Source organism: Lonchura striata, chromosome 17, assembly GCF_050655825.1.
Source record: "Lonchura striata isolate lonStrDom1 chromosome 17, ASM5065582v1, whole genome shotgun sequence".
In the NCBI taxonomy this organism is placed as follows: Eukaryota; Metazoa; Chordata; class Aves; order Passeriformes; family Estrildidae; genus Lonchura; species Lonchura striata.
The window spans coordinates 6,392,508-6,416,216 of NC_140719.1; the positions used below are offsets into that span (position 1 = coordinate 6,392,508).

The 23,709-nt window shown below is 45.9% G+C and overlaps 1 protein-coding gene and 1 long non-coding RNA gene across 21 annotated transcripts in view; one reads left to right on the forward strand and one right to left on the reverse strand.

Moving 5' to 3' along the window:
• Positions 1-393: 393 nt before the first annotated feature.
• DNM1 (dynamin 1) overlaps positions 394-23,709 on the reverse strand; it is a 64,420-nt gene continuing 41,104 nt past the window's right edge. For 3 of the 20 annotated variants that reach the window (XM_021551422.4, XM_021551426.4, XM_021551421.4), the window contains 7 exons: positions 13,881-13,990; positions 13,174-13,285; positions 11,974-11,985; positions 10,551-10,721; positions 10,135-10,376; positions 9,567-9,785; positions 394-2,492 (listed from right to left, as the gene is read on the reverse strand). In XM_021551422.4, the coding sequence (XP_021407097.1) occupies positions 2,420-2,492; positions 9,567-9,785; positions 10,135-10,376; positions 10,551-10,721; positions 11,974-11,985; positions 13,174-13,285; positions 13,881-13,990 (939 nt within the window). In that variant the 3' untranslated portion in view covers positions 394-2,419. Of the gene's footprint in view, positions 2,493-6,256; positions 6,294-7,871; positions 7,897-9,566; positions 9,786-10,134; positions 10,377-10,550; positions 10,722-11,973; positions 11,986-13,173; positions 13,286-13,880; positions 13,991-23,709 lie in introns of those variants that run through there. The other 17 variants (XM_085594083.1, XM_021551428.4, XM_021551425.4 and 14 more) reach the window with 14 other exon arrangements.
• Positions 18,906-20,020, forward strand: LOC146765865 (uncharacterized). The gene is made up of 2 exons (XR_014958822.1): positions 18,906-19,042; positions 19,336-20,020. It is a non-coding gene; the product is annotated as an uncharacterized LOC146765865 (long non-coding RNA).

Consider the following 23,709-nt stretch of genomic DNA (forward strand, 5'->3'; position numbering starts at 1 on the left):
AGCATTTCATATAATTTCTGGCTTCAGATCAATTTTTTACCCTGACTCCTTTCAGGAGTAATTCCTGGACCTCACATTTACTCAATGTCCACTCCTCAAGCACTCCAGGCAAAAATTCCTTTTTAAGAAGCAATTTGTGTGCAAACTCCCACCTTCTGTATGCCCCATCTCTGAAGCACCTCCACACAATTCCTTCTGCACAGGGATTTACCTTTCTGCACCTGACAAGCTGTTTCACTCTACTGCAGCTCCTGCACACTCAGTGCTGATGCAGATCTGCTCCACCTTCCCTATCAGTGACAGCTCCTGATTGCATGTACAGCTTGTTAACTGTATGGGATGAAAAGATCAGGTTATAATCAAATACAGCTTGAAAACCACCCAGAGAAAAAGCAAGAGAAAGAGAGATGGTTTTATTCTAGTCATGGAGACCTTCATTATACAGAAATGAGAGTTTATTTCATCCAATAAACAAGAGTGACAGGTAGATCACAAACTGCATCACAGCTACTACCAGCACTGAGACAGTTCACCCACAAGTCTGGGGTAATACAATAACCCAACTGCACACAGCAGAGAATTTAACAATCAGCTCAAAAACTCAACATTGGGATTTGGTTAACTTTTTGGATGTGTGTGTGTATATATATATATATGTATATAGATATTCTTTTCCTACTTAAGTATTTCCTAAAATTCACATGGAAGCACAAATGGCTTTTAACACCTGGACATATATAGATTTTTCATCTTATATATATATTTATAGATATTTATAACAGTAAAGATATGTTTCTCATTACTACAATATACTTGTTTAACTCCTTTAAGCAGCTGGGAAGGAAAAAAAAAACCCAAGGAAAAAATAAAAAGACAAAAAAAAAAAAAACCCAAACAAACCCCAAAACAGTTTCACTACAATCACATCTGATATGTGTGTGTCACAAATTACAAACAAAACAAGCCATGTGTGAGATTCGAGTCAGACCATTCCAGGACAGAACAGCTAAGAGGCAGGCAAAGAGTCTCAGAGGGAGCAGGCCTACATGTCAAATGGTGGTTTTGGGCTCTCCGGGCGGGCGGGACTGGCCTTACCCGGCCGGCTGGAGGTTAAAGACAAGAAAAACAAAGAAAAAGGAAAAGGGAAAGGGAAGGAGAAGGGGGAGAAGTAGTAAAACAATCGTTAAAATACAGAAAGGAACTGGCATCAGAACAACAGAGGATCCACAGCAGAAATTTAGAGTAATAGCACTAAAACGAGAGAACTTCAACAGCAATCAGGCCTGGAGGACAGCCTGCAACACGGGTGGTTCATTTAGCTCTGGTAGAGACATGACATCTGAGATGTACAGGGTTGATATATTTTTTTAATTCTCAAGTCTTTTTTTTTTTTTCTTTAAACACACGTAGCATGAAAAGTAAAAACCAAACTTCAAGATGAGTTGTGATCAACAATGGTTACAAGTTTCCCCAAACACGTACCATCCACATGCAAGAAAAGGCTACGGAAAAAGTCACCACAGTACCCCAAAAACACTGAAAGATGTGCTTAGTTCAAAGCAGAAATATTTTCAACAAAACACCACACAGTGAACTCCCTGAAACGTTTGGCTGTCCGTTCGCAAGGGGGGAGCAGCGTGTCTATTCCCCTCGCCCTGCTGGGTTCAGGAAAGTCAGCCAAAAATGGTGATGCAAGACAAGTGCTGGCAGGAGCCAGCGTGCCCCCAGCAGGAATGGCCCGGCTCCAGGAGCCGAGTGTGAGCAGGTCCGTGAGCTCCCTGCACGCCGAGGTGTGTGCGCTATCTCAGACTTCACTCGGGCAGGACTGGGCTGGTCCACTGATACCCCCCTTACTGATCTCTCTGCCTCACTTAGATATGAAGTTGATTGCACTGTTCCCAACATGAAATTTTTGCACCTTAGAAGTCAAGCTAATACACAGGACATTTAATCTGTTCCTAACGGGTGTCGTGTGTTTTGACAGCGCATTTTTACTAAGCCACGCTTTTGTCTTAAACTACAAGGAAAGAAAACAGCTACAGTTCAGTCCTGGGTGCTACAGCTAACTGGCGCAGGCAGGACACTTATCCAAGCTAGACTAGGCAGGTGGAATTACTGGACGGACAGCCACCACGTGGACCTGAGGATGTCCCTGTGGCTGATCTCTCCAAGGAGCCCGTGTACTTCAGGGATCCATGCCACTGAATGAAGGCTACTCTATGCTCACAAAGCAATACAGGACGCACGAGCGAAGACGAAGAGCTCAATCACTAGGCTAGAGTTTTACGACACACCAGGGAGGGGTGGTGGGAGGCAGGGATGTGGGATGGATGAGAGGAGTGACTGTGGCTGTGGAAGGGAGGGTGGAATGGGGAAGCCACCAGCACGGCACTCGTCGCCAGCTGTCTACAGCCTCAAGTTATAAATCTAAGAGGGACGGTTCAGCCGGTCGGATTATGGTAGGTCGAGTAGGTGAGGCGGGGCCCCTTCTGCTGTGAAAAAGCAGGAAACAAAAACAAGAGAACACACACTGTGGTTAGCACAGCAATTGCAGTCACAACCACACATGCTTCTCCACTTTGCCTGAGCCAGTAAAAGAATCCAACCTGAGGCACAAACCCCCAGAGCGCAGCTCCACAAAGGAGGCTCACAGGCTTCTACCCTGCCTCGCACCGGCCTTTCTGCACAGCACAGATCACCAGTAGAACAATCCCCTGGACTGCCAGTTGTGCTTCCCTATGAAATTTGGAAGTGCAGAGATTTGCTGCCAGTAAGTGCCCTGGCTCTGGGATGAGTGGAGAAGCATGGACAACAGTGAGCTCCTGTATCAAGCACATGACAGTCACACAGCATGGATGGGGTCCTCTGAGACGCGCTGCTGCCAGAGGCTCTTGGCTGAATTGGAGGAGCACCTTCTACCCCTGCCCTTGAAGTTACTGCAAGCCTGAGATTCCCTGCTCTGACATGAGACTGATCTTGGATGTCAGGGGCAAGCTTACAGCTTTGAGTTTCCCAGTTCTTGCACAGAGCAAATGCAGCTTCTACTTTGATAAAAGGAACTTCTGCTACTTCTTCTCCATTCTGTTCCAACTCTTTTGTTGATACTTTAGCTACATAAATGGGCAGCAGCTTAAGTGTTTGCCCTCTGCATGGATTAAGTGTTCTAGAATCTCCTTCCTGTAAGAGACTGGGGGGAAAAAAAGCCACAACAAAAACAAACAAGACAACACCCCTGACATGGCTCTCAGCTACAACATCACTTCAGTCTCAGACTACAGGCTGGAAGAAAGCTATAAATAAAAATGTGTTCTGTAAGAGTCCAATCTGTATTTTTCCTTTAAAGTATGCTCCCTGCAGCATCTGCAACCTCAACTGCATTTTGCTGACGTTTCATTAAGATAAATGAATTGTTCAATACCAAGCCAGGGTAGTTTTAAGGTCCAAACTGCCTGAAATGCAAAGAGCAAAGCCAACAGCATGTAGACTAAATGGAGGGGAGGCCCTTGCACCGATCATACAGGACCAGGTGTCACAGATTTAATGCCTCAATAATTCCACACTGACAAGATTTAGATTACAGAGAATCAACTCACTGCTAGAAATGAGGATATTTGTACCAGTAGTCTATCATCACACCAGCACTAGAGGAGTTACACTCCTATAAATCAGGGCAAGTTCCCTCATTTAGGAAATAAACCAGAGCAACTCTCCAGTCCTGCTCATTAAACCTCAGCAGAACTTACTGCCCCAGATCTATTAAGCCTCAGAGCTTCGTGACATGTGGGATCTGTGCATTATCTCTAAGGGTGCTCAAGGTGTAAATGCAGCCACACCAACCCTTTGGTGGCTTCTACTGTCACTGGAACAGCAACAGCACCTGAATCAAAACCTTACAGAACTTCAGCTTGACATTTAGTGAGATGCTGTTGTATCATCATGTTAGAAGGCATTTTCTGACAAGGTGAAAGGACTGTTTGCATTTCAGGAGTTTGCACAGGTTGTGCTAAAAGCCTCTGAGGGTTCACATGAAAAAGATGCTTGAAGCCAGAGTACGTAAAGTGTTCTGGCAGGAGTGGCCACTTGACTCTAGCAGGACAAATAGGGCTGAAAGGAGCACAAGTAATTCACAGGTAGATGGGCTGCTTTTTTGTTATGTACTATGACTTTTGCAGACTTACTTCTCTCAGCATTCAAAGCATTTTAAGGTATGAGGCTACTTTTTAAACTTGTAGGCTTTTTCTGGTGAGGTTTTCTGGAGATGACTGCAGAATCTGCCTGGTAAGGTTAGGAAAGGCTGAAAACTGTTTACTAGCACTAAGAAGGGCAGAGAAGTCTCTCAGGAAACATTTATCCCCAAAATGCTGCTTTAGTTGGACTACATTGCTAGCCAAGCCTTTTTATATCACTGAAAAGTCACTTTTCTCTGTCAGGACAAGGAACAAAGTTTTGCTCACAGGGAAGCCTGTGGCTGTCTCCACTACATAAGAAGGAAAACCTGAGCCCTGGCAGGAGCCCAGGGAGATGAGTTCCAGTGACTGTCACATCCTTTGAAGTCAGACTTTCAGGCCATACCCAGAGAGAACACTGAGCTAATCCTATCTAAGAACCACTGGGCTAATAGGGAGTTCTGTTGATAAGCACCCAACAGAGGTGGGAAAATATTATGCTTATTCCCTTGGACTGCAAAAGATTTTGGGTATAATTTTTTTTGATCATTTGGTGGTTTGTTTTTGGTTTTCTGTTTTTAATTTTTATTTCCTTGGTGCTCTTTATGCCAGATTAAAAACAGAATGCCCCATAACAGCGAGTCCCAGAATGGGGTACAGACAACAGTAAGGCTCCTTCCCAAAGTTGTTCACCCAGGATGCATGTTTCCAGGGCTGCCAGGGATGTCTGCAGTAGGCAGAATATGGGAGGGAACTGCCGATTGCTCCAACACCTCTGCAGTGTGTCATCAATGAGGAGGGTTGACGATGACGTCCCCAAAGATGTCAGTCATGAGCAATCACTGCAATGTGGCACCTCTCAGCTCTAACTGCAGTTCTGTGCAGCAGTAACAGGCACCATCTACTGCAAGATGCAGGCTGCCTGAGAACCCCTGCCCCAGAACAGGGGCTTGAACTTCTGCTATTCTTATTAAAGTAGGATTTCAGCACGTTTTCCTCGCCCCCAGATCTCTCTGCCACAATCAGCAGCAAGGGAATCTGCAGGAGCTGCTGCTTCTCCACTCCTCTGTCATGAAACATCCACAGAGAAAGGGAGAAGGGGCCCAAAAAATCTACACATGTGGTGTTTTGCCCTCTGTACCTCTTTGTCAATAAGGGCTGGAGGCTCCCAAGGAAAGGACTCAGGGGAATTTGCTAATGTCCCTCTTCACACTGATATTAAGAGGATGAGCAGTACACAGCACAAATCCACACCCTGCTACATCACTGAACCACTACAATGCTGCACAATGCAGGAGAGAGAGGACAGGGAAATGGGCAGGAGCTCAGGGCAGAGTGTTTGAGAGACATAGATCACTAGACCCTTCCTCTTGCAGGGGCAGGAGGCAAAGGAGAGAAGGCAGTTTGAATGGAAGCAGGAGAGTAACCTAGAAGGTAAAGGGTCAAGGGGAGAACAAACAAAGGGAGTTCACATCCATCTGATGATGGGACACAAGGATAAAAGGGAACATTCAATGTCAGAGTTACCCTGCACTCAGACATGGAAGTCCTGATATTAATGACCCAAACTCCTCTTAACTTCCATGGGCACTAGGGATACAGAGAGGATGGGAGCACTTCTCCAGCCAGACATTGGAATATAAGAAGAGGAGTCTGAACTATCAGCTCCCCAAGTTCTGTCTTGATTCCTAACAGAGCTGACAGACCAAATCAATGCAGAGTTTATTCAGCTGATCTTACAATCAGTGTGGATATAAGCCAAATGAAAGACACAAGAGTTTAGACCTTGTTGCCAGAGCTCATTCCCCCATCCCACCTTCTCTATTTAGAAGCAGAGAAAGGTTCCTCCAGACCTCAAATCAGGTACTGAAGCTTTCCCAGCTCCTGCAGCTCAAGCAGCTGCTCTGGCTCTGATCAGCCAGTTTTTCTGTTCAAGACTCCTCCCTTTATGAGATCCTGGCAGAGGTGGTTCATCAGACAAGGGACTCTGTTACTAACACAAGAACTGGGCAGCGGAGGAGAGCTGCAGAGCGGTGCTGGAGGATGGGGACACAGTGACTCATGCATCGCAGCGAGAGTGCGAAACCTACCGTGGCTGCCAGTCCTCAGGGGTCACTGATAGTGATTCTGAAAGACAACACGAAATCAACATGGCAGTTCAGACAGTTCAAGGCAGAGGCCACACAGACTGTCAGGAAGGTGGAACAGGCACACAGGCGCTTGCACAGACACAGTCACACATCCCCCTCCAAACACAGCATGAGTAGGGGGACTGCAAACACACAGAAAACACTCGGCCTCATCTTTCCGCACATCCAGACCCTGTCGTGCACAGGAGTGCACCAAAACCCATCCATCCATCCACACACCTACTGGCTGTTCCTCACACATCCAGGCTGACGTTCACAGCAGTGTCATACCCAGGTTTCAGCACCCACCAGCTGGGCACAGATATCTGGGCTTGTCTCTCACTGAGGACTCCTATCTTCTGACCAAATTAAATGTTTAAGAAAGAGCTCAGGAAAGAGGGAGATAACATGCAGTCCCGAGCACTACCTAAAACAGCACAAAGCAGGTGGAGGCTTTTCTGAAGGTCATAAATCATGAAATCAGCTACTCTGACCTTCTGAATAATCTGGGTCATACAGCTGTTTGGGTTGGAAGGGACCTTAATGATCACCTAGTTCCAAGCCCTGGCCATGGGCACAGACATTGGCCACTAAATCACTAGAGATAATTTTGTCCCTTGAAACTGTGTGTCCAAGAACCTTTGGGAGTTGCAGTGATGTGTCCCCATTGTACTGACCAGCACAGCAGCTAGTGAGAACCATCCCTGCCAGGAGGTAACCCCAGACCCAAGCCCTTATGACACCAAAGAATGGAGAACACATTAACACCGTCAACACATTTTTCCAATGGTTGAGTCATTTGCACTGAAACTCCTTTAATTCTCCTTCAAGCTCTTCTACCTACAAGTTCCATCAGACTATTTTAAACTAAAGAGCCTAAATACATGGGGGAATACCTTAACAGATTTCTTTCCCAGGTCAAATCCTAAATGCAGCCCATTGCACACTGATAGGATCTTGGACGGTTTGTAACTTTCAGCTCCCAAAATTATGTATTTGTCTATATGGACTTCCACAGTAAATAGAATAAATGCTAAGCACAGAAGCAGGATGGTAAGTCTTAAGTGTCCTTAATTATATGCAGGAAAATCTTTCTGTGCAAAAAAATGTACTATGTGGTGATTACATGTGAAAATGTGTTTATACACTTATGTTTATGAAAAAGGAGTAGCGTGACACTTGTGTGAGTTCATCATTCATAAAACCAGCTGCTCAAACCAGAGGCACAGAACTACCAAACTTTTAGACAGGCATCACTGAGCACACGAAGTACAGCCAGCCACCAGCACCCATTCGAGTTCACTCCACACCACCAACTCCTCCAGCAAAGCCCACTCGTGCTGAACACGAGGGCTTTGTTCTCTCACACACACACTACACAGCCCGGTTAGCAAGGGAAAGATGGGTATTAAAAAAGCAACAATGGAGATGGCATTCGTTCACCCATGGCAGAAGGACCCGAGTCCAAGTGCTAGCAGGGAACATTCTTATTCTATATACAGGAGAGGAAGAGAAAGAGTCCCTTGTCATTGGAAATTCTCCATTCATCAGTGAACTCAAATGACAAGCTGGTATCAGGATCCGGAGGAGTCTATGAACAACTGGAAGAATCAGAGAGGGGGATCAGAGAATGAGCATCATACTTCACAGCTTCTGGAATTACATTCTCAACTCCAGATCAGGGCAGTCAGTAGCATGCAATCCAACCTACCATCTCTCCTAAACCAAGGGGTTGCTCAGTCAAGCATGAAACTCTTTTCTCCTCTGCTCCAGTGCTGTTTTCCCTGCCTTTCCCTAAACCCTTGTACTCATGCAAAAGGCAGAAAAGCCATTAAGATAGGCAATGACAGATTTCTTTAAAAAAAGGCCAATTCATTTCAGCCCATTTGGGGAATCCTATCACGACAGCCAGGTATATAGAATATTTTTCATGAGTGAAGAAATGAAACTGAGTGAAAGGAGGGAGATGGAGACAGAAAGAAGCGTAAGTATACTGAAAACAAAACCACAAAGTAACAGTATATGGAAAGGCAGGGTCACAAGAAGCAGGAGCCAAAATACACAGTAGAAGCATGCTGACATCCATAGGTGCCTCCACAGTCTCCAGGACAACACTGAGGTATGTGAGGACAAGTTACTGTGGGAGCTGCATCAAGGTGCATAGGAAGGACTGGGGCAAAGGCACCAAGAAAGTAAAACCATTTGCATACACCAGTGTCAGAAACTGGTGTATGAAGCTGTCTGGACTCATCCACCTCTAGGCTGGCTGCAGTCTGGCAGAGAACACTTCCCTCCAAACAGGCAGCACCAAAAATGAGCTGGGCACTATCACAGGAGGAATACTGAACCCAGTCTGCCACACACCATCCGCAGCCATAGATAGGCTTGGTGTTTCCACAGAAAAGGGTGAAGTTTCACACCTGTGCCACCAGCACTCACTGAAGAGGTGTTTTCCACAAGGGAAGCATTTCCTCTGCCATGTCACTGGGGAGCTTCTGATTATGTTTTTTCTTTACACTGCAATTACCTCCCCCTCCTCAAGGGAAACTAAGTACCCAACATAAAAGCATTCCTGGTTCCAGACTGCCTCCCAAGTCCTGTTCAGGAACACGTACTCAGCTGCACGGGGATAATCCCTTATTACTATGTTGAAGTGTGTCTGAAGTGACTGAACAGGAAAGGAAATGAGTTTCCTAATGGGAAAGCAAAGCTGTGTGATTTGAACCCTCTAGACTGGAAAATGCTGAAGTTGATTACACAAACACCAAAATCGCCTAAGAATTCATTTCCCCGCCAGTGATGCTGTGATACTCTCCTAGCCAGAAAGCAACTGAACAGCTTTGAAGGTCTTCCAACTCACCTTGAAGAACTCTGGGCCAAGAGAAAAGGGGCAACTTCAGACTATGAGGAGACCTACACAGAGGGGAATCTCACCCTAGTCCTGTGATTTATCTGGTGACTACAGGCATTGGAACAATTGCTGTAAACCTTGGTTTAGAGATCTTCTCCCACATTCTTTATAGAGGTTTGTAGAGAGGAACAGCTGCCCCTCTGTTTCTGAGAGTTGCTTTGGCATTGCCTCATCCATACAATGAAATCTCAAGAGGACAACGGTGCTCCTGCCTCTGGATCCAATTCAAATATCCAAAGGCTCTACCCACACCATGCACTCCATTCTCCTCCTATGGCCCAGGCAGGCCAAGTGCTGCCAAGGTTCCAATCCAAAACCAGAACATACTCCACCTGCATGGAGCAGTGTTTCAGGACTTACCTGGGAACACCAGGAGGAGCACGATTAGGCCGAGAAGGAACCTGAGGTGGGGGCCCGAAGGGATCAGGAGAGGCACCTGGCCTGGAGGGCACAGGGGGGGCACCACCCAGTGTGGAGCCACCAGCAGGAGGTGGCCCAGGAGCTGGTCCGCGAGACCCAGGTCTGGCGGGGGGCACTGCAGGAGCTCTCCTCTGCGGCGTGGGGCTGGATGTGGGGGACCTGCCAAACAAACAAAGGCATTCAACTGCAGCAACAGCTCTGGGATCCCTATGTCACCACAGGCACCACTCTGCCTTCAGTACTTCACATCACTTTACACTCCACCCTTCGGCTTTCAAGGGCCACACCAGGCCCCCGGATGCCTTCAAAGCTGTCAGCCCCATACAACCCAAGGGTTTAGAACATCTCAACATCTCTGTAAAGATGTCCTAGGAGCCTGCCAGCAGAAATACCCAGGACTCTTCATCCACAGGAAGGAGAGGACTCCCTGTGTCAGTGGGAGGCCCCAGCAAGGCACTGAAGAGGCATCAGGCAGGTCTGCGGGGCTCTCCCCCTGAGCCTCTGGTACCTGCGTCCGGACGGTACGCTCTGCACCTGCAGCCAGGAGTCGTCCACCGGTGGGGGCATGGGGGTGCTGATGGTGCTGGTGTTGATGTCCCCGATGATGTTGAGGGCCTCTTTCAGGGCGTGGTACATGCGCAGCATTTCGTCACGGCGCTGGGCCTGCTCCGCCGACTCCTCCATCAGCGTGTTCTGGTCACCACAAGAGTACAGGTTCGCCAGCAGCTCTGAATGGATGAAGTCCTTGGTCTGTAAGTGAGAAGAGAGAGGGAATCAGTTTTCACCATCTTTCCCCAAAACACTCTATTCTGCCCCCATCTCTTCCTTCCAAGCTGCCTTCTGTTTTTCTTCATTCTTTTCCTCCCTCCCTATTTTTCTCCTTTCTGCCTCTCCCACTTCCACTGACCACAGTGAGATAAGTACATTGTTAATCATGAGGTGCATGATTGTCTTCGGCATGAGGTCTCTGATGGTTTTGTTGACAATTGCCATGTAGGAATCCACCAGGTTCCTGATCGTTTCCACTTGTCTCTCCAGCTGAGGATCCATGGAGTGCATGAAGCTATCTCCTCCATTCTCCTCTGCTTCACTGGCCTGCAGAAAAAAAGGAGAAACGTATTGGTTCTTCAAATGTAACACAAAATTGGCTTTCCATGAGAACTAAGAGAAGAGGAGAAAGGAACAGGCAGGAAGCGCATGCAATAAATAAAACTTAAACTTACATTTTGAGCTGTGATTGTCAATGCACAACTTAGTTTGTACAGACTTCTCCAGCTCAGATCTGAGAAATTTTAGCAATAAAGCTGCTCTCTTAGTAGAAAGTTATTAAGAAAAGGTGAAAGGCAACAGGGACTCCTGACACATGTTCAGAGGTTATGGCTCTGGTGCAAACTCAAAGCTGTATTATTCCTTTTTAATGTTTACAGCTTCCTGAAAGGTTCTTCATTTGATCTGGGTTTTCCATTACCAGAGTCAGTTAAACCCAAGATCATTCACCATAAATTAAGTCTCACAGGCTCTCTGCCATGCTGCATCTTTGTACTCATTATACAAATGAGAAAACAGATACAGAGAAGTGAAACAACTGCTCCTCTCAGGCTGACCACAAGTAGATGGAATGAACTAGAAAACTTTCCTATCACTTCAACTGCAACTCCTGCAGCATAAGTTGTTATTATATTTTCTTTCACACCAAGTGGATGAATCTCTTTCCTGCTTGCCTGAAATACATTGCTTATTCTGTAAGGTAAAACCTGGACTGTGCTGTTTGACAGCAAGCCATCTCCAAGGCTCCTCCATTTGGGATCAATTTCGAAGCATTGAAGCATGAAAGAACTGCTGCCTTCCTCACTGCTTATTTAAAAAAAAAACCCATGATTGTATAATGAAAGATCTTTGTTTTAAGCAGCCCTAGTCTGAACAATTTGCCATGTAGGAAATGGCTTCTCTTTTGTTTTGGGGAACAAAATATATGAGAAAGGGCAAATGCTTTTGTTCATTTGAGCTTTTGCTGAGAAGATCTTACATAATGAAGGAATGTAAGGTTTCAGTGTGAAAAAAGTAAAGGAAGTGGATGTCAAATAGGACAACTTAAAAAAAGTGAGGGTAAAAAAAGCCAAAAATAAGCTTGCACCAAGATTCAGAGTCATACAAAAAGGGAGGAATAAAAAGAAAAAAGGAAAACTCAAACCAAGAGCAGAAACAGACACCAGGAATCCAACAGAGGGTACAAAGAGGGAGAAGAAGCAAATCCTCTCAGGAAATTGTGACAAAAGGAGAAAAAAAATGAGAGATCTATCTGGTGAGAGCCCCAGGAGGCAACACAGGCAGAGCGGGTCAGACTTACTTTGTCCTTGTCCTGGCAGGCCAGTTTGAGCATACATGGAAAAAATTAAAACAAAAAGGGACAAAAAAATAAAAAATAACTTTTAGTTGGTCTCAGAATTTGGAGAAGGTCCCATAATAGCACTGACAAGCAAAAGACCAATCCCACTAAAAATACATCAGTACCCCTATTACCCTAGAAGGGGAACAAGTGAACTGTTTAGCTAAACTGAAAAGTGAGATGCTCTGCAAAGGAATACATATTGTTAGCAACAAAGGACAACTTTCTTACCTGCAAGGGCCACTGCCATTCCTTAGAGGGGTTTTGAGACAGGGACCAGGGCTCCCATGTCACACCCCTCCACCTGCACAGCAACAGGCGGCCCATGGCCACTGTGGTTAAGAGGCCCAGTCTGGTCCAAAGCTAATCTGAAGTCATGTCACTGCTAAAGCCCAGTCCCTAACTCTATTTTTAAAATCTCTTTATCAGTTTGTTAGGAAATACTTTAAGGCAAAAGCAGCAATATTCAAGTGTAACAGGACAATTGAATGCAAGAAATCTATTAGAAGCAACAAATACAAACAGAAAAACAATTATCACTTTTCTAATGGGAAAACTATTTATAGTAGCTTCCTCTAACAGAGGAACAGGAAAGACTTTGAACAGAAACAAATACCACAGTTGTCTAGAAGATACTCTTAAAGCACAAAATAATGCTGACAAGAAGTGCTGTGGGACAAGAGGAAGGGAAGAGATAAGAGTTCTTGCTAAAGGAGCATATTAGAGTATCCACAAAGCAAAAGAATAATTCAAAGAACACCACTACCTAATTAATTGGAGGAAGGAAAGGGAGAACAACTGCTAAGTCAGGAAGTTCCTAATAAGGCTGTACAGTTACCAAACAGAAATAGTGCCTTTGCTCAGTGGATATCATACCAATTAATAGTCACGGTAGTTAAATGTCACCCTCATATTGTGAACTTCATGTCCACAAAACAAGACAGCTAGAGGGATTTATCAAGGCAGTCTTTTCCTACTTTATCTTTGCTTTGAAGCTGCCAGTTACTTTATCTCAAGCTTCCCTAACGGAAGCACCAGAAAGATTCTCAGCTCTGGAAAGGCAAAATCTTCAGACTTACTTTTAACACAAGAAGATGCAGCTATGCTTCTCAAGACACATGCTGTGCTCCTCCTTATCCCATTATTACAGCTGTCACTTACCCCAACACGCTCAGGGTAGACTCCTGCCCGAAGGAAGGAAGCCTTCCAGCTGTCCACCTCCTCCTGGGTCTCACAGGCCAGCTCCAGCTGCCGGTAGTCCTTGTAAACATTCCTGACAGGAAGAAATGTATTTTATTATTCTCTCTCTCAACTCAGAGATTTGCCCATATCTGACAAAGATATCAATGACTAGGGAATTCTCCTGTCATTTGAAGACAGATATACTTGGTCACTTGCTAGGAACTCATGATGATCCTGCAAAAGGAAATGGATTTTTTTAATCAAGTTTGATTGCTCTCCAATCAGTTGTGTGTTTCAACAAGGCTTGTAAAAGATTCCCTTTTCAATTCTGCCTGCTGCTGGACTCCTCCACCCATCCCATGTCCTGTGGATTTTCCTAGTCACTCACCAAGAACATTGTGATTATAAATATATATCCCAGCCACAGGCAGACTGAGGTAATCACACCAAAAGGCTGAAGGGTTAATTTCACACCACAAGCCATGCACTGGCAAACAAAAGGAAAATTATACATATCTGTAAAATCAGAAGGAATTATATTAAGTCCTCCCATCTCCTTCAGAACTGGCTGTCCTGAAAGGACACTCATATCTTTCCTGGACAGCTATCCTATCACATCATCCCTACTCTGTTACATAAATCCTGTCCTAGCTCCAGCAGCTTGGTGTGCTGAGATGGGAGCATACCTCTGTTCAGTGTTGAAGAGAGCAAAGATGTGCTTGCTGGACATGAAGCCCTTCTCCACATCTCGCAGTTTCAGGTTATCCACTGGTAACATGTACTTCTTCTCCTTCTCCTGAAAAGGGAATGAGGAACAAGTCACTCCCTGCTCCAGGGGCACCTCTGCTCTGCACAGAATATCAGCAGCAGGGCCCCTCATCAGCAGAGAGGCATTCTCAGACCCAGGTCCTCTGTTTCCTTGAGTCTGTGAGGGAAGAGGAAATCTGGAAACAAGACTTTGTCCTTCCCAGCTGCTTTTGTGATGTGGCCCAACAACCCTGTCCCATTAATTCCTCCAGGACCAGGCACCAGCACAGCAATATCCAACTTCCTCAGATTGTGCTGTGATCCCACTCTCCTCAGCAAAGGGGTCAATCCAGGTTCAGGAAAAGACAGGGATGTAATAGAGAAGCTGGTTTGATACAGAAGTTAAGTGTCAATAAACCTTGATGTTAAATATTATGTTAAAGATCTGGTATATATATATATACACAAACATGTGAAAATATATATATATATATATATATATATAAATTATATTCACCTCTTCAGAAAATTTGACTTGCTGATTTTGTTACTTCATCCTATCAATGTCCTAGCCCTACACTCTATTAGTTTACTGTGAACCTTTCACCTTCATTTTAAAAAATCCACCAAAACTTGATCTTAACTTTTACATTTGCATTCAGAAACGAAGCCAGAAATTATAACCTCTGCTTAGTCTCAAATCCGGATCTACAGCAAATTCATAGAACTGAATTTGGTTTAAGGCCCTCATTTGGAGCATCCTATTCCAGCTGGGAATTATACCCCAGCATGACAAGAGAGGGAGCCCTCACACCGGTCTCCAAAAGGCAGGATGCAGCTATCCAAGACTAAACCAAACCCAGAGCACACTCCTATATGCAAAGCAAGCATGTTAGCCTGTCCCCTTGTGAGATCTTGTGTGTTTGTAGACTTTTCTTGGCTGGAAACAACATGATCATGACTCGGGGAAACAGTATGGAAAACAAAGATGGTCAGTGAGGGGAGATCCTGAAGAGCTGACTAGGAAGGAAGGGCAGGGCAGAGGAGCAGGTATAAGTGACAAAGCTGCTGAGCTCTAACACCCAGATAATTCCAAGTCCTAATATCCTTTAAACTTCAGCTAAATTGACTTGAGTTTGCTAAGGATACCAGCACCTCACAGTACTGAGATATCCTAAAGATCAAACTGTACCAGTTCATTACAAATCATATGCAATGAGAATATCTCAAAGAACAGCACCTAGAAAACAGAAGAGATCACTTGGGCTGCTGCCAGTCTCCCTCTCAAATATGCCAGGCCATGAAAACAGGAGAATTCTTCAAAGCAAATTTCCCTGGACTTTCTAATTCTGCTGATCAGTTTTAATTAGATGTGGGCAGGCATTTTTCTAATGGGATATCTGTCAGCCACATGCTGATCTCAGAGCTACTCGGACTACTTCAGATTCTGTGAGACACAAACAACTTGCAGCTTTCTGTTACTCTGGGTTATCATTACGCTGACTTAGGGTGAACTAGTGACCCAGAAGAGAACAACACCACTGCTGAGCCCCTGCCTAAATCAGACCATCCCCACTGCAGCTTTGCTTAACTGGAACTCCCTGCACTCACTCCACAGCCCCTGGGCCAGTGAAAAAACAAAACAAAACACTAACCACTCCTCATGTCCTCTCCCCCCCAAAAAATCCCCAAAAAGCCCAACAAAAAACCAAAATAAAACAACAAAAACAAACAAGCAAAAACAAAAAACCCAAACCACAAAAAAAAAAAAGAAAGAAAAAAAAAGAAAAACCTCAACAAAAATCTGCTGATGTTCAAGATGTCTGAGAAAAACTTTCGGCATTAGATGCACATAATTCCATAGAAATTCTGCACTGGTGTCATTCTTCAGGAAAAAATGTCAAAAAATAAGGGAATTCCATGTCACTGATATGGAAACAACATGCCAGAGTTTCAACTTTCACCCTTTCCAAGCTCTCACATAAATGCTGCCACATGGTCAAGACAGCACTATCTCCACATGCTGATCTTGCTACAGACAACAGAAGATAAAATATCTGTCTGCCAGCACAGCTTATCAGTCCTGGAGGGGGAGGTAGCAAGAGAAATCAAGTGGAGGACATGGGCACAAGACAAGAAGCCCCCAAGCCAGGCAAACCTGCAGGGAGGCCCTGCTGCTCCCCATCTCCCTACACCTCCCCCTTCCCAGTCCCCCATTTCAGCCTTTCCAGCTTCTCAGTTTTCAACCCAGCCTGTTTTATATCAACAATCTGACTTCATTTCCTGAATGTAGAGACAGGAAAGTGTGGAATGAGCTGCCAAGGGCTGAGCCTCTCAAAACTTTGGCTGAGCACTCTGCCCATACGTTAGCAATCTGGCAGGGTGTGCTATGGCTGAGCAGCATCCTGGCCAAGAGGGGAAAAGGGCTTCTCTCTCTTTCTCTCTCTCTAGCTTTCCAGACTTGGAGTCAGGAGGGAAGAGAAGGAAGAACCAGCACATATCAAAATGGGAAAGTAGTTAATGCAATCTTATATTCAAAGTCCTCAGTCTAATCCCAAGAGGCTTATGTTGCTCATATAGCCCTTCATCAATAAGGAGAAGAAAAAAAAAATCAAGCAAAACTGTCCTTCAGCAGCAGAGTATGTGTTATATAAAATGTGCTCGTTGGCTGCGAGTTCATCTCTAGAGCCATGAGGCCAAGGGGAGGTGCAGCAGTGGCAGAGGCTCCCAGACTGTACAAAACAGAAAATGGTGCTCAGTGTTGGTTTGGGAATACTGTAGGGGTAACTACCCCTCATCAGCCCTGCTGCTCCCCACAGGAGTCTCAGCCTGCATGGAGAGCTGCAGAAAGAGATGACTGCAAGCTCCTTGCAGAGGCAAGAAAAGTGCCAGAGGATTATTCCCCCGCCCCCAGCACAGTGCAGAATACAGCCATATGGCTCTGTACTTTGCATCTACCAGGGAAAGAAAATACACATGGCCAGGAAACCAGCCAGGATCCATGAGCCATTCCAGTTGTGGGGTGGCAAGCACAATAGCTGCAGGAAAAACGTGATGCTGCAGTTGCAGCCTGATATTCCAACATTCTTTATTGTTGCTACACATTTCCTTATGGTGGTTAAATCCTAGAGATGGGTTTTGGCCAGATATAGCAATAATATACATATCACCTGAATTATTTGTTGCTAACCTGTAGGTAATAAGCTACAAGAAGTTCACAGAATTCAGCAAGCAGCAAGCCAGCCTGACTCCAAGCATTCTCTCCATTCACCTGGACTGCCTCAGTAGCAAAGTAAATTTTCCTGCTCTTGGATACATGCAAAATGAAGCTGACAGATGCATGTGTGGGCTCCCTAAGGTTGGAAATTGGCACTCACAGCACAAGAAAGTAATTGGCAGAATTATCAGATCTCAGTTTGCACTTGGAGCATAAATAAACTAATTAAAGGTTTCCCTGTAGCTGTTATGACAAACACCACCTTCTGCACAGCGACAAGGGTCTGCGGATATGGGAGAAGACATTGCCATTGTTTTAACTGGGGGCTGTGGGAAATTAGAAGAAATTAATCTTACTTAAACCTCTTAATCTCCTTTCCCTCCTATAAGATGTAAAGCATTATAGGTAAACAAACCTGCCCCAGAGATGCCTGGGGTTTCAGTAAAATTGTTTCTGTTAAATACATGCACAGCACTTTGGAAACTCCAATAATAAAACTCTATTCCAATGGAAAAACATTAACATAATAATTTATAATAAACACACAGTACAAATACATGCACACTAAAAGACTATTAGGAAAAAGCCTCCAAAAAACAGTTTGGAATATTTGAAAGCAAGAGAGCTGAGCTTTTCAAGCGGAACCAACCATTCCACTCCCCCAAACAAGATGTTACCAATTGCTTTCTGCTTCTCATCTTAGCAAGTAGAAGGGCTGAATTTCTGAGATGTCACTCCTCCAGGAAGCCCTGGTCATCCCACTACATACACACATCTTGAGACCATCTTTCCCAGGCACACCTGTGTCACTTTTGCCCTCAGAACATAATTTATAGGAATTATAATTCCTCCCCCAGGCTGCAGAGCAGCTGTAATGGCTTGTTTACATCAGAAAGCTGCCTCAGTTTAAGTTTAACTTAAACAACACATCCTAAGATTTTAAGCTGATTTAGTTCAAAAGCTCTGTAGACACTAGACCTGGACTCGTATGATTAATCACAACCATTACTGTTGGCTTAGCAATAGTAATTAACTCACCTGCACGAAAGTGAAGAATTTTATTCACATCAGCTGAAATAATGAGCAGATTTAAACCTGCAGCAAAGTGCAACCCTTGGTAGCCATCAGAGAGTTTATGAGGAAGCATAGGCAGAAACCTGAACTGCTTGAGACTATAATGCCCAAAACTTGACTGTCATGACCCCTGTAACATCACAGCAATGACCACCAGCCTTCACAAAGGACAACCAGACACTTCTCCCTGCCCCTGTCCTTGTGCCAGGGCAGGGATGAACCATCCCAGAGTATATGACTTGCTTTGCTAAGGTAAAGCACGACACACACACCAAGTGTTTCACACCCCTGAGAGCGGGTAGGTTACACTGCCCCAGCGCACAGTCAGTGCCAAGATGGGAGTTCCAAGTGTTCGCATTTTTGGTCACAAATTTTAACCATCCACACCAGAAGAAGGAATCCTGGAAGGGACACACATTAATTAAGTCCTTTTCATCCCTGCAACAGAGGGAGAGGGAGCAAATCGTGTGGGCAGGGACTAACATCTGGAATCACTACATGAGAGCCAGGCGTCACAGAAAGCGACAGCATTCCTCAAGTTTCCATGCAGGGTAGGGAACCTTCCTTTCCCCCGCGCAACCCCATCCGTCAGCCACTCACTTCCTGCCAAACTCTGCCTTCCCAGCAGCCAGCAAGCTCCTCCCTCGAGTCTAGTTAGCTTTCCACTGCCACGTCAAGTGAGGCAGAAGGACAGAAGGGAAGCAAGAAGGGAGGGAGCAAAAACCAGAAGAGGGAGGGAGGCTCAGCAATGCCAGGGCGTAGTGGGGGGAGAGAAAGAAGGGATGTGGATTGCTCCTGCAGCAGCCAGAGGTGAGCTGCAAGGGCAACTGGCCAAGGTTGCCTTCTGCAACCCTGTCCAAAGACCTTCTGGAGAGCTTGGAAGCAAAGGCTGGTTCTGTTTGAGCTTTGCTATGGACCCACTGATCTTCAGGAGAAGAGATGAGGGTGCATGGGGCCTGCGGATCCTCCCACACAGCTCCATGGGGAAGAAAAGGAGTTGAATGAAGCAACAAGTTCTGCACACCTGGGTGACAGCCAAGACTTCACAGCATTTTCTCCTCAAACTGCAGTAACTGATTTTTTTTTTTTCTCTTTTTAAAAAGGTGCAGCCGTAGCCCAGGTGGAATCCAGGTACCAGCCTGACACCAGCACTGGAAGAGGAAGGCGCTTGGAAACTTGCTCCAAATTGGAAACATGCAGGGAGCAACATTTCTTCTCCCCCAGCTGCCAGAGGAGGATGTTTTTCCAATCAGGACTTGGACTTTCGTTCGCCCCATCTCTGCCCCGCACAACCCCATCCCAAAAGCAGGGAGGGGAGAGGACTAATGAGCTGCTGATTGCCGGAGAGCAGATCGCAGAGGCTCCACTCCGTCTGCCCAGTGTTCAGACTACCTGTTCAGGACTACGAGATTGTACAGTAGTCTGCACATTGGTTAGGCTGTGCTGGGATACACCACACACTGCCAGTGCTGCACGGGGACGGCAACACCTGCACGGCAGAGGGACATGCTTGGAGAGGGTGGGCTCTGGGGATGGCTGCATGCAGAGGTCACTCATCTCTCAGCCTGGGAGGGTCTAACCCTTTGGAGCCATGCCTGACCATCACTTCTACCTGCCTGTTCACCAGCCTGCTCACAACCCTCCTATTTCTCCTCTGTCTCTCTCATTCCATTCTTATTTCTTTCAGTTTCATGTGCTTGTCCCAAGGTAGCTGTGTTCAGGATGGCTTGTGTTTCACATGCTAAGCTTTGCCATAAAATGCAGAAATAAACACACAGGCCTGTCAGAGTCACAACTGCGGTGTGCTTTGCTACCTCAGAAGGCAGGTTCAAGCACAGAAAGGTGACTGGAGAAAGGGGAGTTCATAGTGTAAAGAATATTGGTCATAATACAAAGAAAATCCTACAAGGGATTCAAAGTTGGAGGTTTGGATGCTCTGGATGTTGTGTTTGCTTGTTTGTCTGCCAGAGAAAGAAGAGAAAATGAGTGAAAGCATAAATGAGGACTGATAAAAGCTGAGTAAGATTATGAAAATATATACATTTGTGAAAAAAGATAAGTGCATGAATGAAAAGGCTCCACAGAGAATGTAAAGAAAATGAACATTTTCCAGGGAGCATCTGAGAGCAGCACAAAAGCAGGAGAGGAACCACCTCAGAGCAGACCTGGTCTTATGCTCTTTAAAACAAGCTGGATGCAAAAACTCAACAGCAGCCAACTCATCACAGCAAGCCTCTCATGACTGGGGGCATTTGAGTAAAGATCTATCACCTGATCTGGGCCTCAAGGGCATGGATTGGAGAGTGGAAGGGGCCAGAGAAGAGGGAAGTGCATGTGTACAGTTGGGGGGACAATCTCCATTGATCCATGTGTTTATTTGAAACTAGAATTGGGTAAGAGACACTGACAGGTACAAAAATCACAGCTATTTAGTGCCTGGCAGTAAGGTCCCATCTTCCCCAGGACAGGAATAGGTTTCAAGCAAAAGAGAAGGCATGAAGACAAAGAAAGAGTTCAACAACTGATGCATCAGGAATAGATGAATATGCAGCACCTGCATGCACCTAAAGTACCTAAAACTCTGCATCCATCCCTCCTTGTACACACACAGGTCTCAAATGCAGTGACATTGCATGCAACCTGTGAATACCCCCAAGCCAATAAGGTCATTCTTCTAATGTAGCCACCCATTCACACAAGACCCAAATTTCTAGTACATGATTTACCTGAGTAAGGACAAAATGCTCCATCTCTATTGGACATTCACACAAATTCCCAAAAGAAGCAGCAGATATATCCATCCATCCAGCTGTGCAAACACTCCAGCACACAGTGGCACACAGGCACTCCAGAAGGAGCAGTTACCCTGCAGAGCAGGGTGTGAGCTTTACTGGCAGGAACCACAAAGCACAGTGCTCATTCCATCCTGCCTACAAGGTCCCTGTCACCAGCAGCTCTCTCCAAGCTCACAGACCCTCTTTTCCAGCAGGCAGGAAAGCCCTGCAGAGTCATAGGCACTGTGTATTTCATAAGGGATCTAGGCAGGAGGAGTATTCAAATCAAATTCTTGTATCATGTCCGCTGTGCTGTTTGCTGAGCAGCCAGTGTGCTCTGGTGCTGCTGCTCCACTGGGATCCTATGGCCTCCCTGAGCAAGGAAACCTCACTCTGTACTTCCAGCAGCCAGAGCAGGCTCCTCCCCACCTCTCCTTCCCACTGCTGGCCTGCAGCATGATCCCACAGGGTTCAGGAGATGCAGGTACCTCAGGAGGGTCGCCAGGTCCTGGGAGGCCAAGCTTTCTGTGGGGCCACTCTCCATGGGGCCAGTGTTTGACTTATTGAAAGGAGACAGGAAGAAAAACAGAGAGCCCAGGAGCACACACACATGCTCTTGGCAGCAAGGCAGAGTGGGGAGCCAACTTTCCACCCCCGCTTGGCCCACTCTTTCCTTCCCCTCCCATTCCCCAGCACACTCCTTCAGGCCCCTCAAGAGCATCAACAGCCATACATCCCTGCTAACATGTAATGCTGGGCCCTTTAAGACATTTTAAGCTTCGGTTCCTTTCTTCAGAGGCAGAGAAAAAACAAGCGAGTGCTGCGGAAAGACTGGTATTTCACTAATGGGGTCCAGATGTCTTCATTCCGCAGACACTGGGTCCTGGCTCGTGAGACAGGGCAGGGAGAGGCAATGTCCCCAATCCTCCTGGCCCCAGAGGTGCTGGCCCAGCCTTCACCCTCACCCCACCACACACCACCTCACCCCGCTCCTTCCCCCATCAGCACCCACAGCTCTGCTACCAGCACTTCCATCCACAAAAGGCAGATTCAGCTTCCTCCTTGTTCCCTCTGGAAAGCAGCCAGAGTACAGGGGAACTAGGACAAGAGAGCCCACAAAACTGCAGGGTGGGGCAGTCACAGCCTCCCCCTTCCTTCCAGAGCTGAAGCAAAGAAAGACCATGGTGTACAAGCTTTAAAAACACATGAGATTGTTTCAGGAGCTGAAGAGGACATGAGTTCTCCTGAACTGGTGAAGAACAAGAGCTCTGTAACAGACATGTAAAAATCCCCCGCCTGACAGGGGACCATGAACTGTGGAGCAGCTCTTGGGTGTTGAGTCAGCATCATGCAGGACTGAGGTTTGGGATGGGAATCCCCATGCTCAAGGCTCTCCCAGCTGCCCATCAAATGCACCAACTTTTAGCCTGATTCAATATTTGAGTCCAGGCAGACGTTGCTTCCTTTCTCCCTCACAACAGCCAGTGATAAAGGAGTTGAACTTGGGGAGGAAGCAAATAAAACACACACTTCCCTTTCCCCCCTGCTCCCACTCAGTTGAAAACAAAGGCTCCTTTCTCAGAGGCAGCTCAGACCTCATCGGTGCTGGTTCTCTGTGTTTAAGGGACAGGGGCTGGCAGGGAACTGTTTTCATTAGGCAGCTCTGCAGAAGGGAAATGGTGCAGACCTCCAGTTGCTATCAACCCCCAAAGCTGCCCTCCCTCAGGAGGGGAGGGAGGTCCAATCCCCATCCCAGGCAACTGGAATCTATCAACAGTTTATACATCCCCACTGCAGACCGCCCTCCCTCCCACTCCCTGGGGGAAGAACAGGGAATTCTGATCATCTCTGTAATACAGATGTAGCAGCTGGCTTTGATTAAACTACTTGATGTTTATAACCACTCGACCTGCATATGAAGCCCAGAGGAGAGGGAAACTTCCCCAAGCCACTCTGAACACAAAGAGCAGAGGTCTTACAGCAGAGACACACTGATTTTAGCAAAAGCCATTTCAATGCCTGGTTCTTTAATTAGGAAATTGCTGCCTGCTCATCCATAGCAGCACAGCAGTCATCTCCATATAGAAAGCAATATTTAGAGGCTGATTCATCACTGTATTTGTCATAATTTCTACCTGCTGAGAAGGAAACAGGCCCACTGATAGCAACTAGACAAGAATCCAGTCCTAGCTGCAGCTCCCAGACACAATAGTGAGTGCCTCAGAACACCTGAGGGACACAAACCACAATAAGAGGCAGAGAAGTTTCTTCATTTGCAATCAGAAACCCAAATCAACTCAGAGCTTACGATTAGATCATACCAGACATTTTTCATCTCCCAGCACATTGAGGGGACTAAACCTTTCAATCACATTCTTACCAGAACCATGCAGCTATTCTTTCTATTTTCAAAGTAATCAAAAGGGACAATTAACTATCTTTGTCTTGCATAGGAAGCAAGATGCTGTTGACAGTGATTTCAGCTGGAATGATTCTGTCTGCTTATAACAATTCCCACTGAAGCAGAAACACATCACAGCATGTTGCCAGAATTCCTAATATTCAAGATTATCAAGCAACTCTACAGAGTAGGTCCATATTCCTATCAGTGATATTCCACACATCACCGTAGTTTTGATCAGCAGAACTCTGACCATTTACAACTCAAACAATTTAAAATATAACATATGAACTGCCATTTTC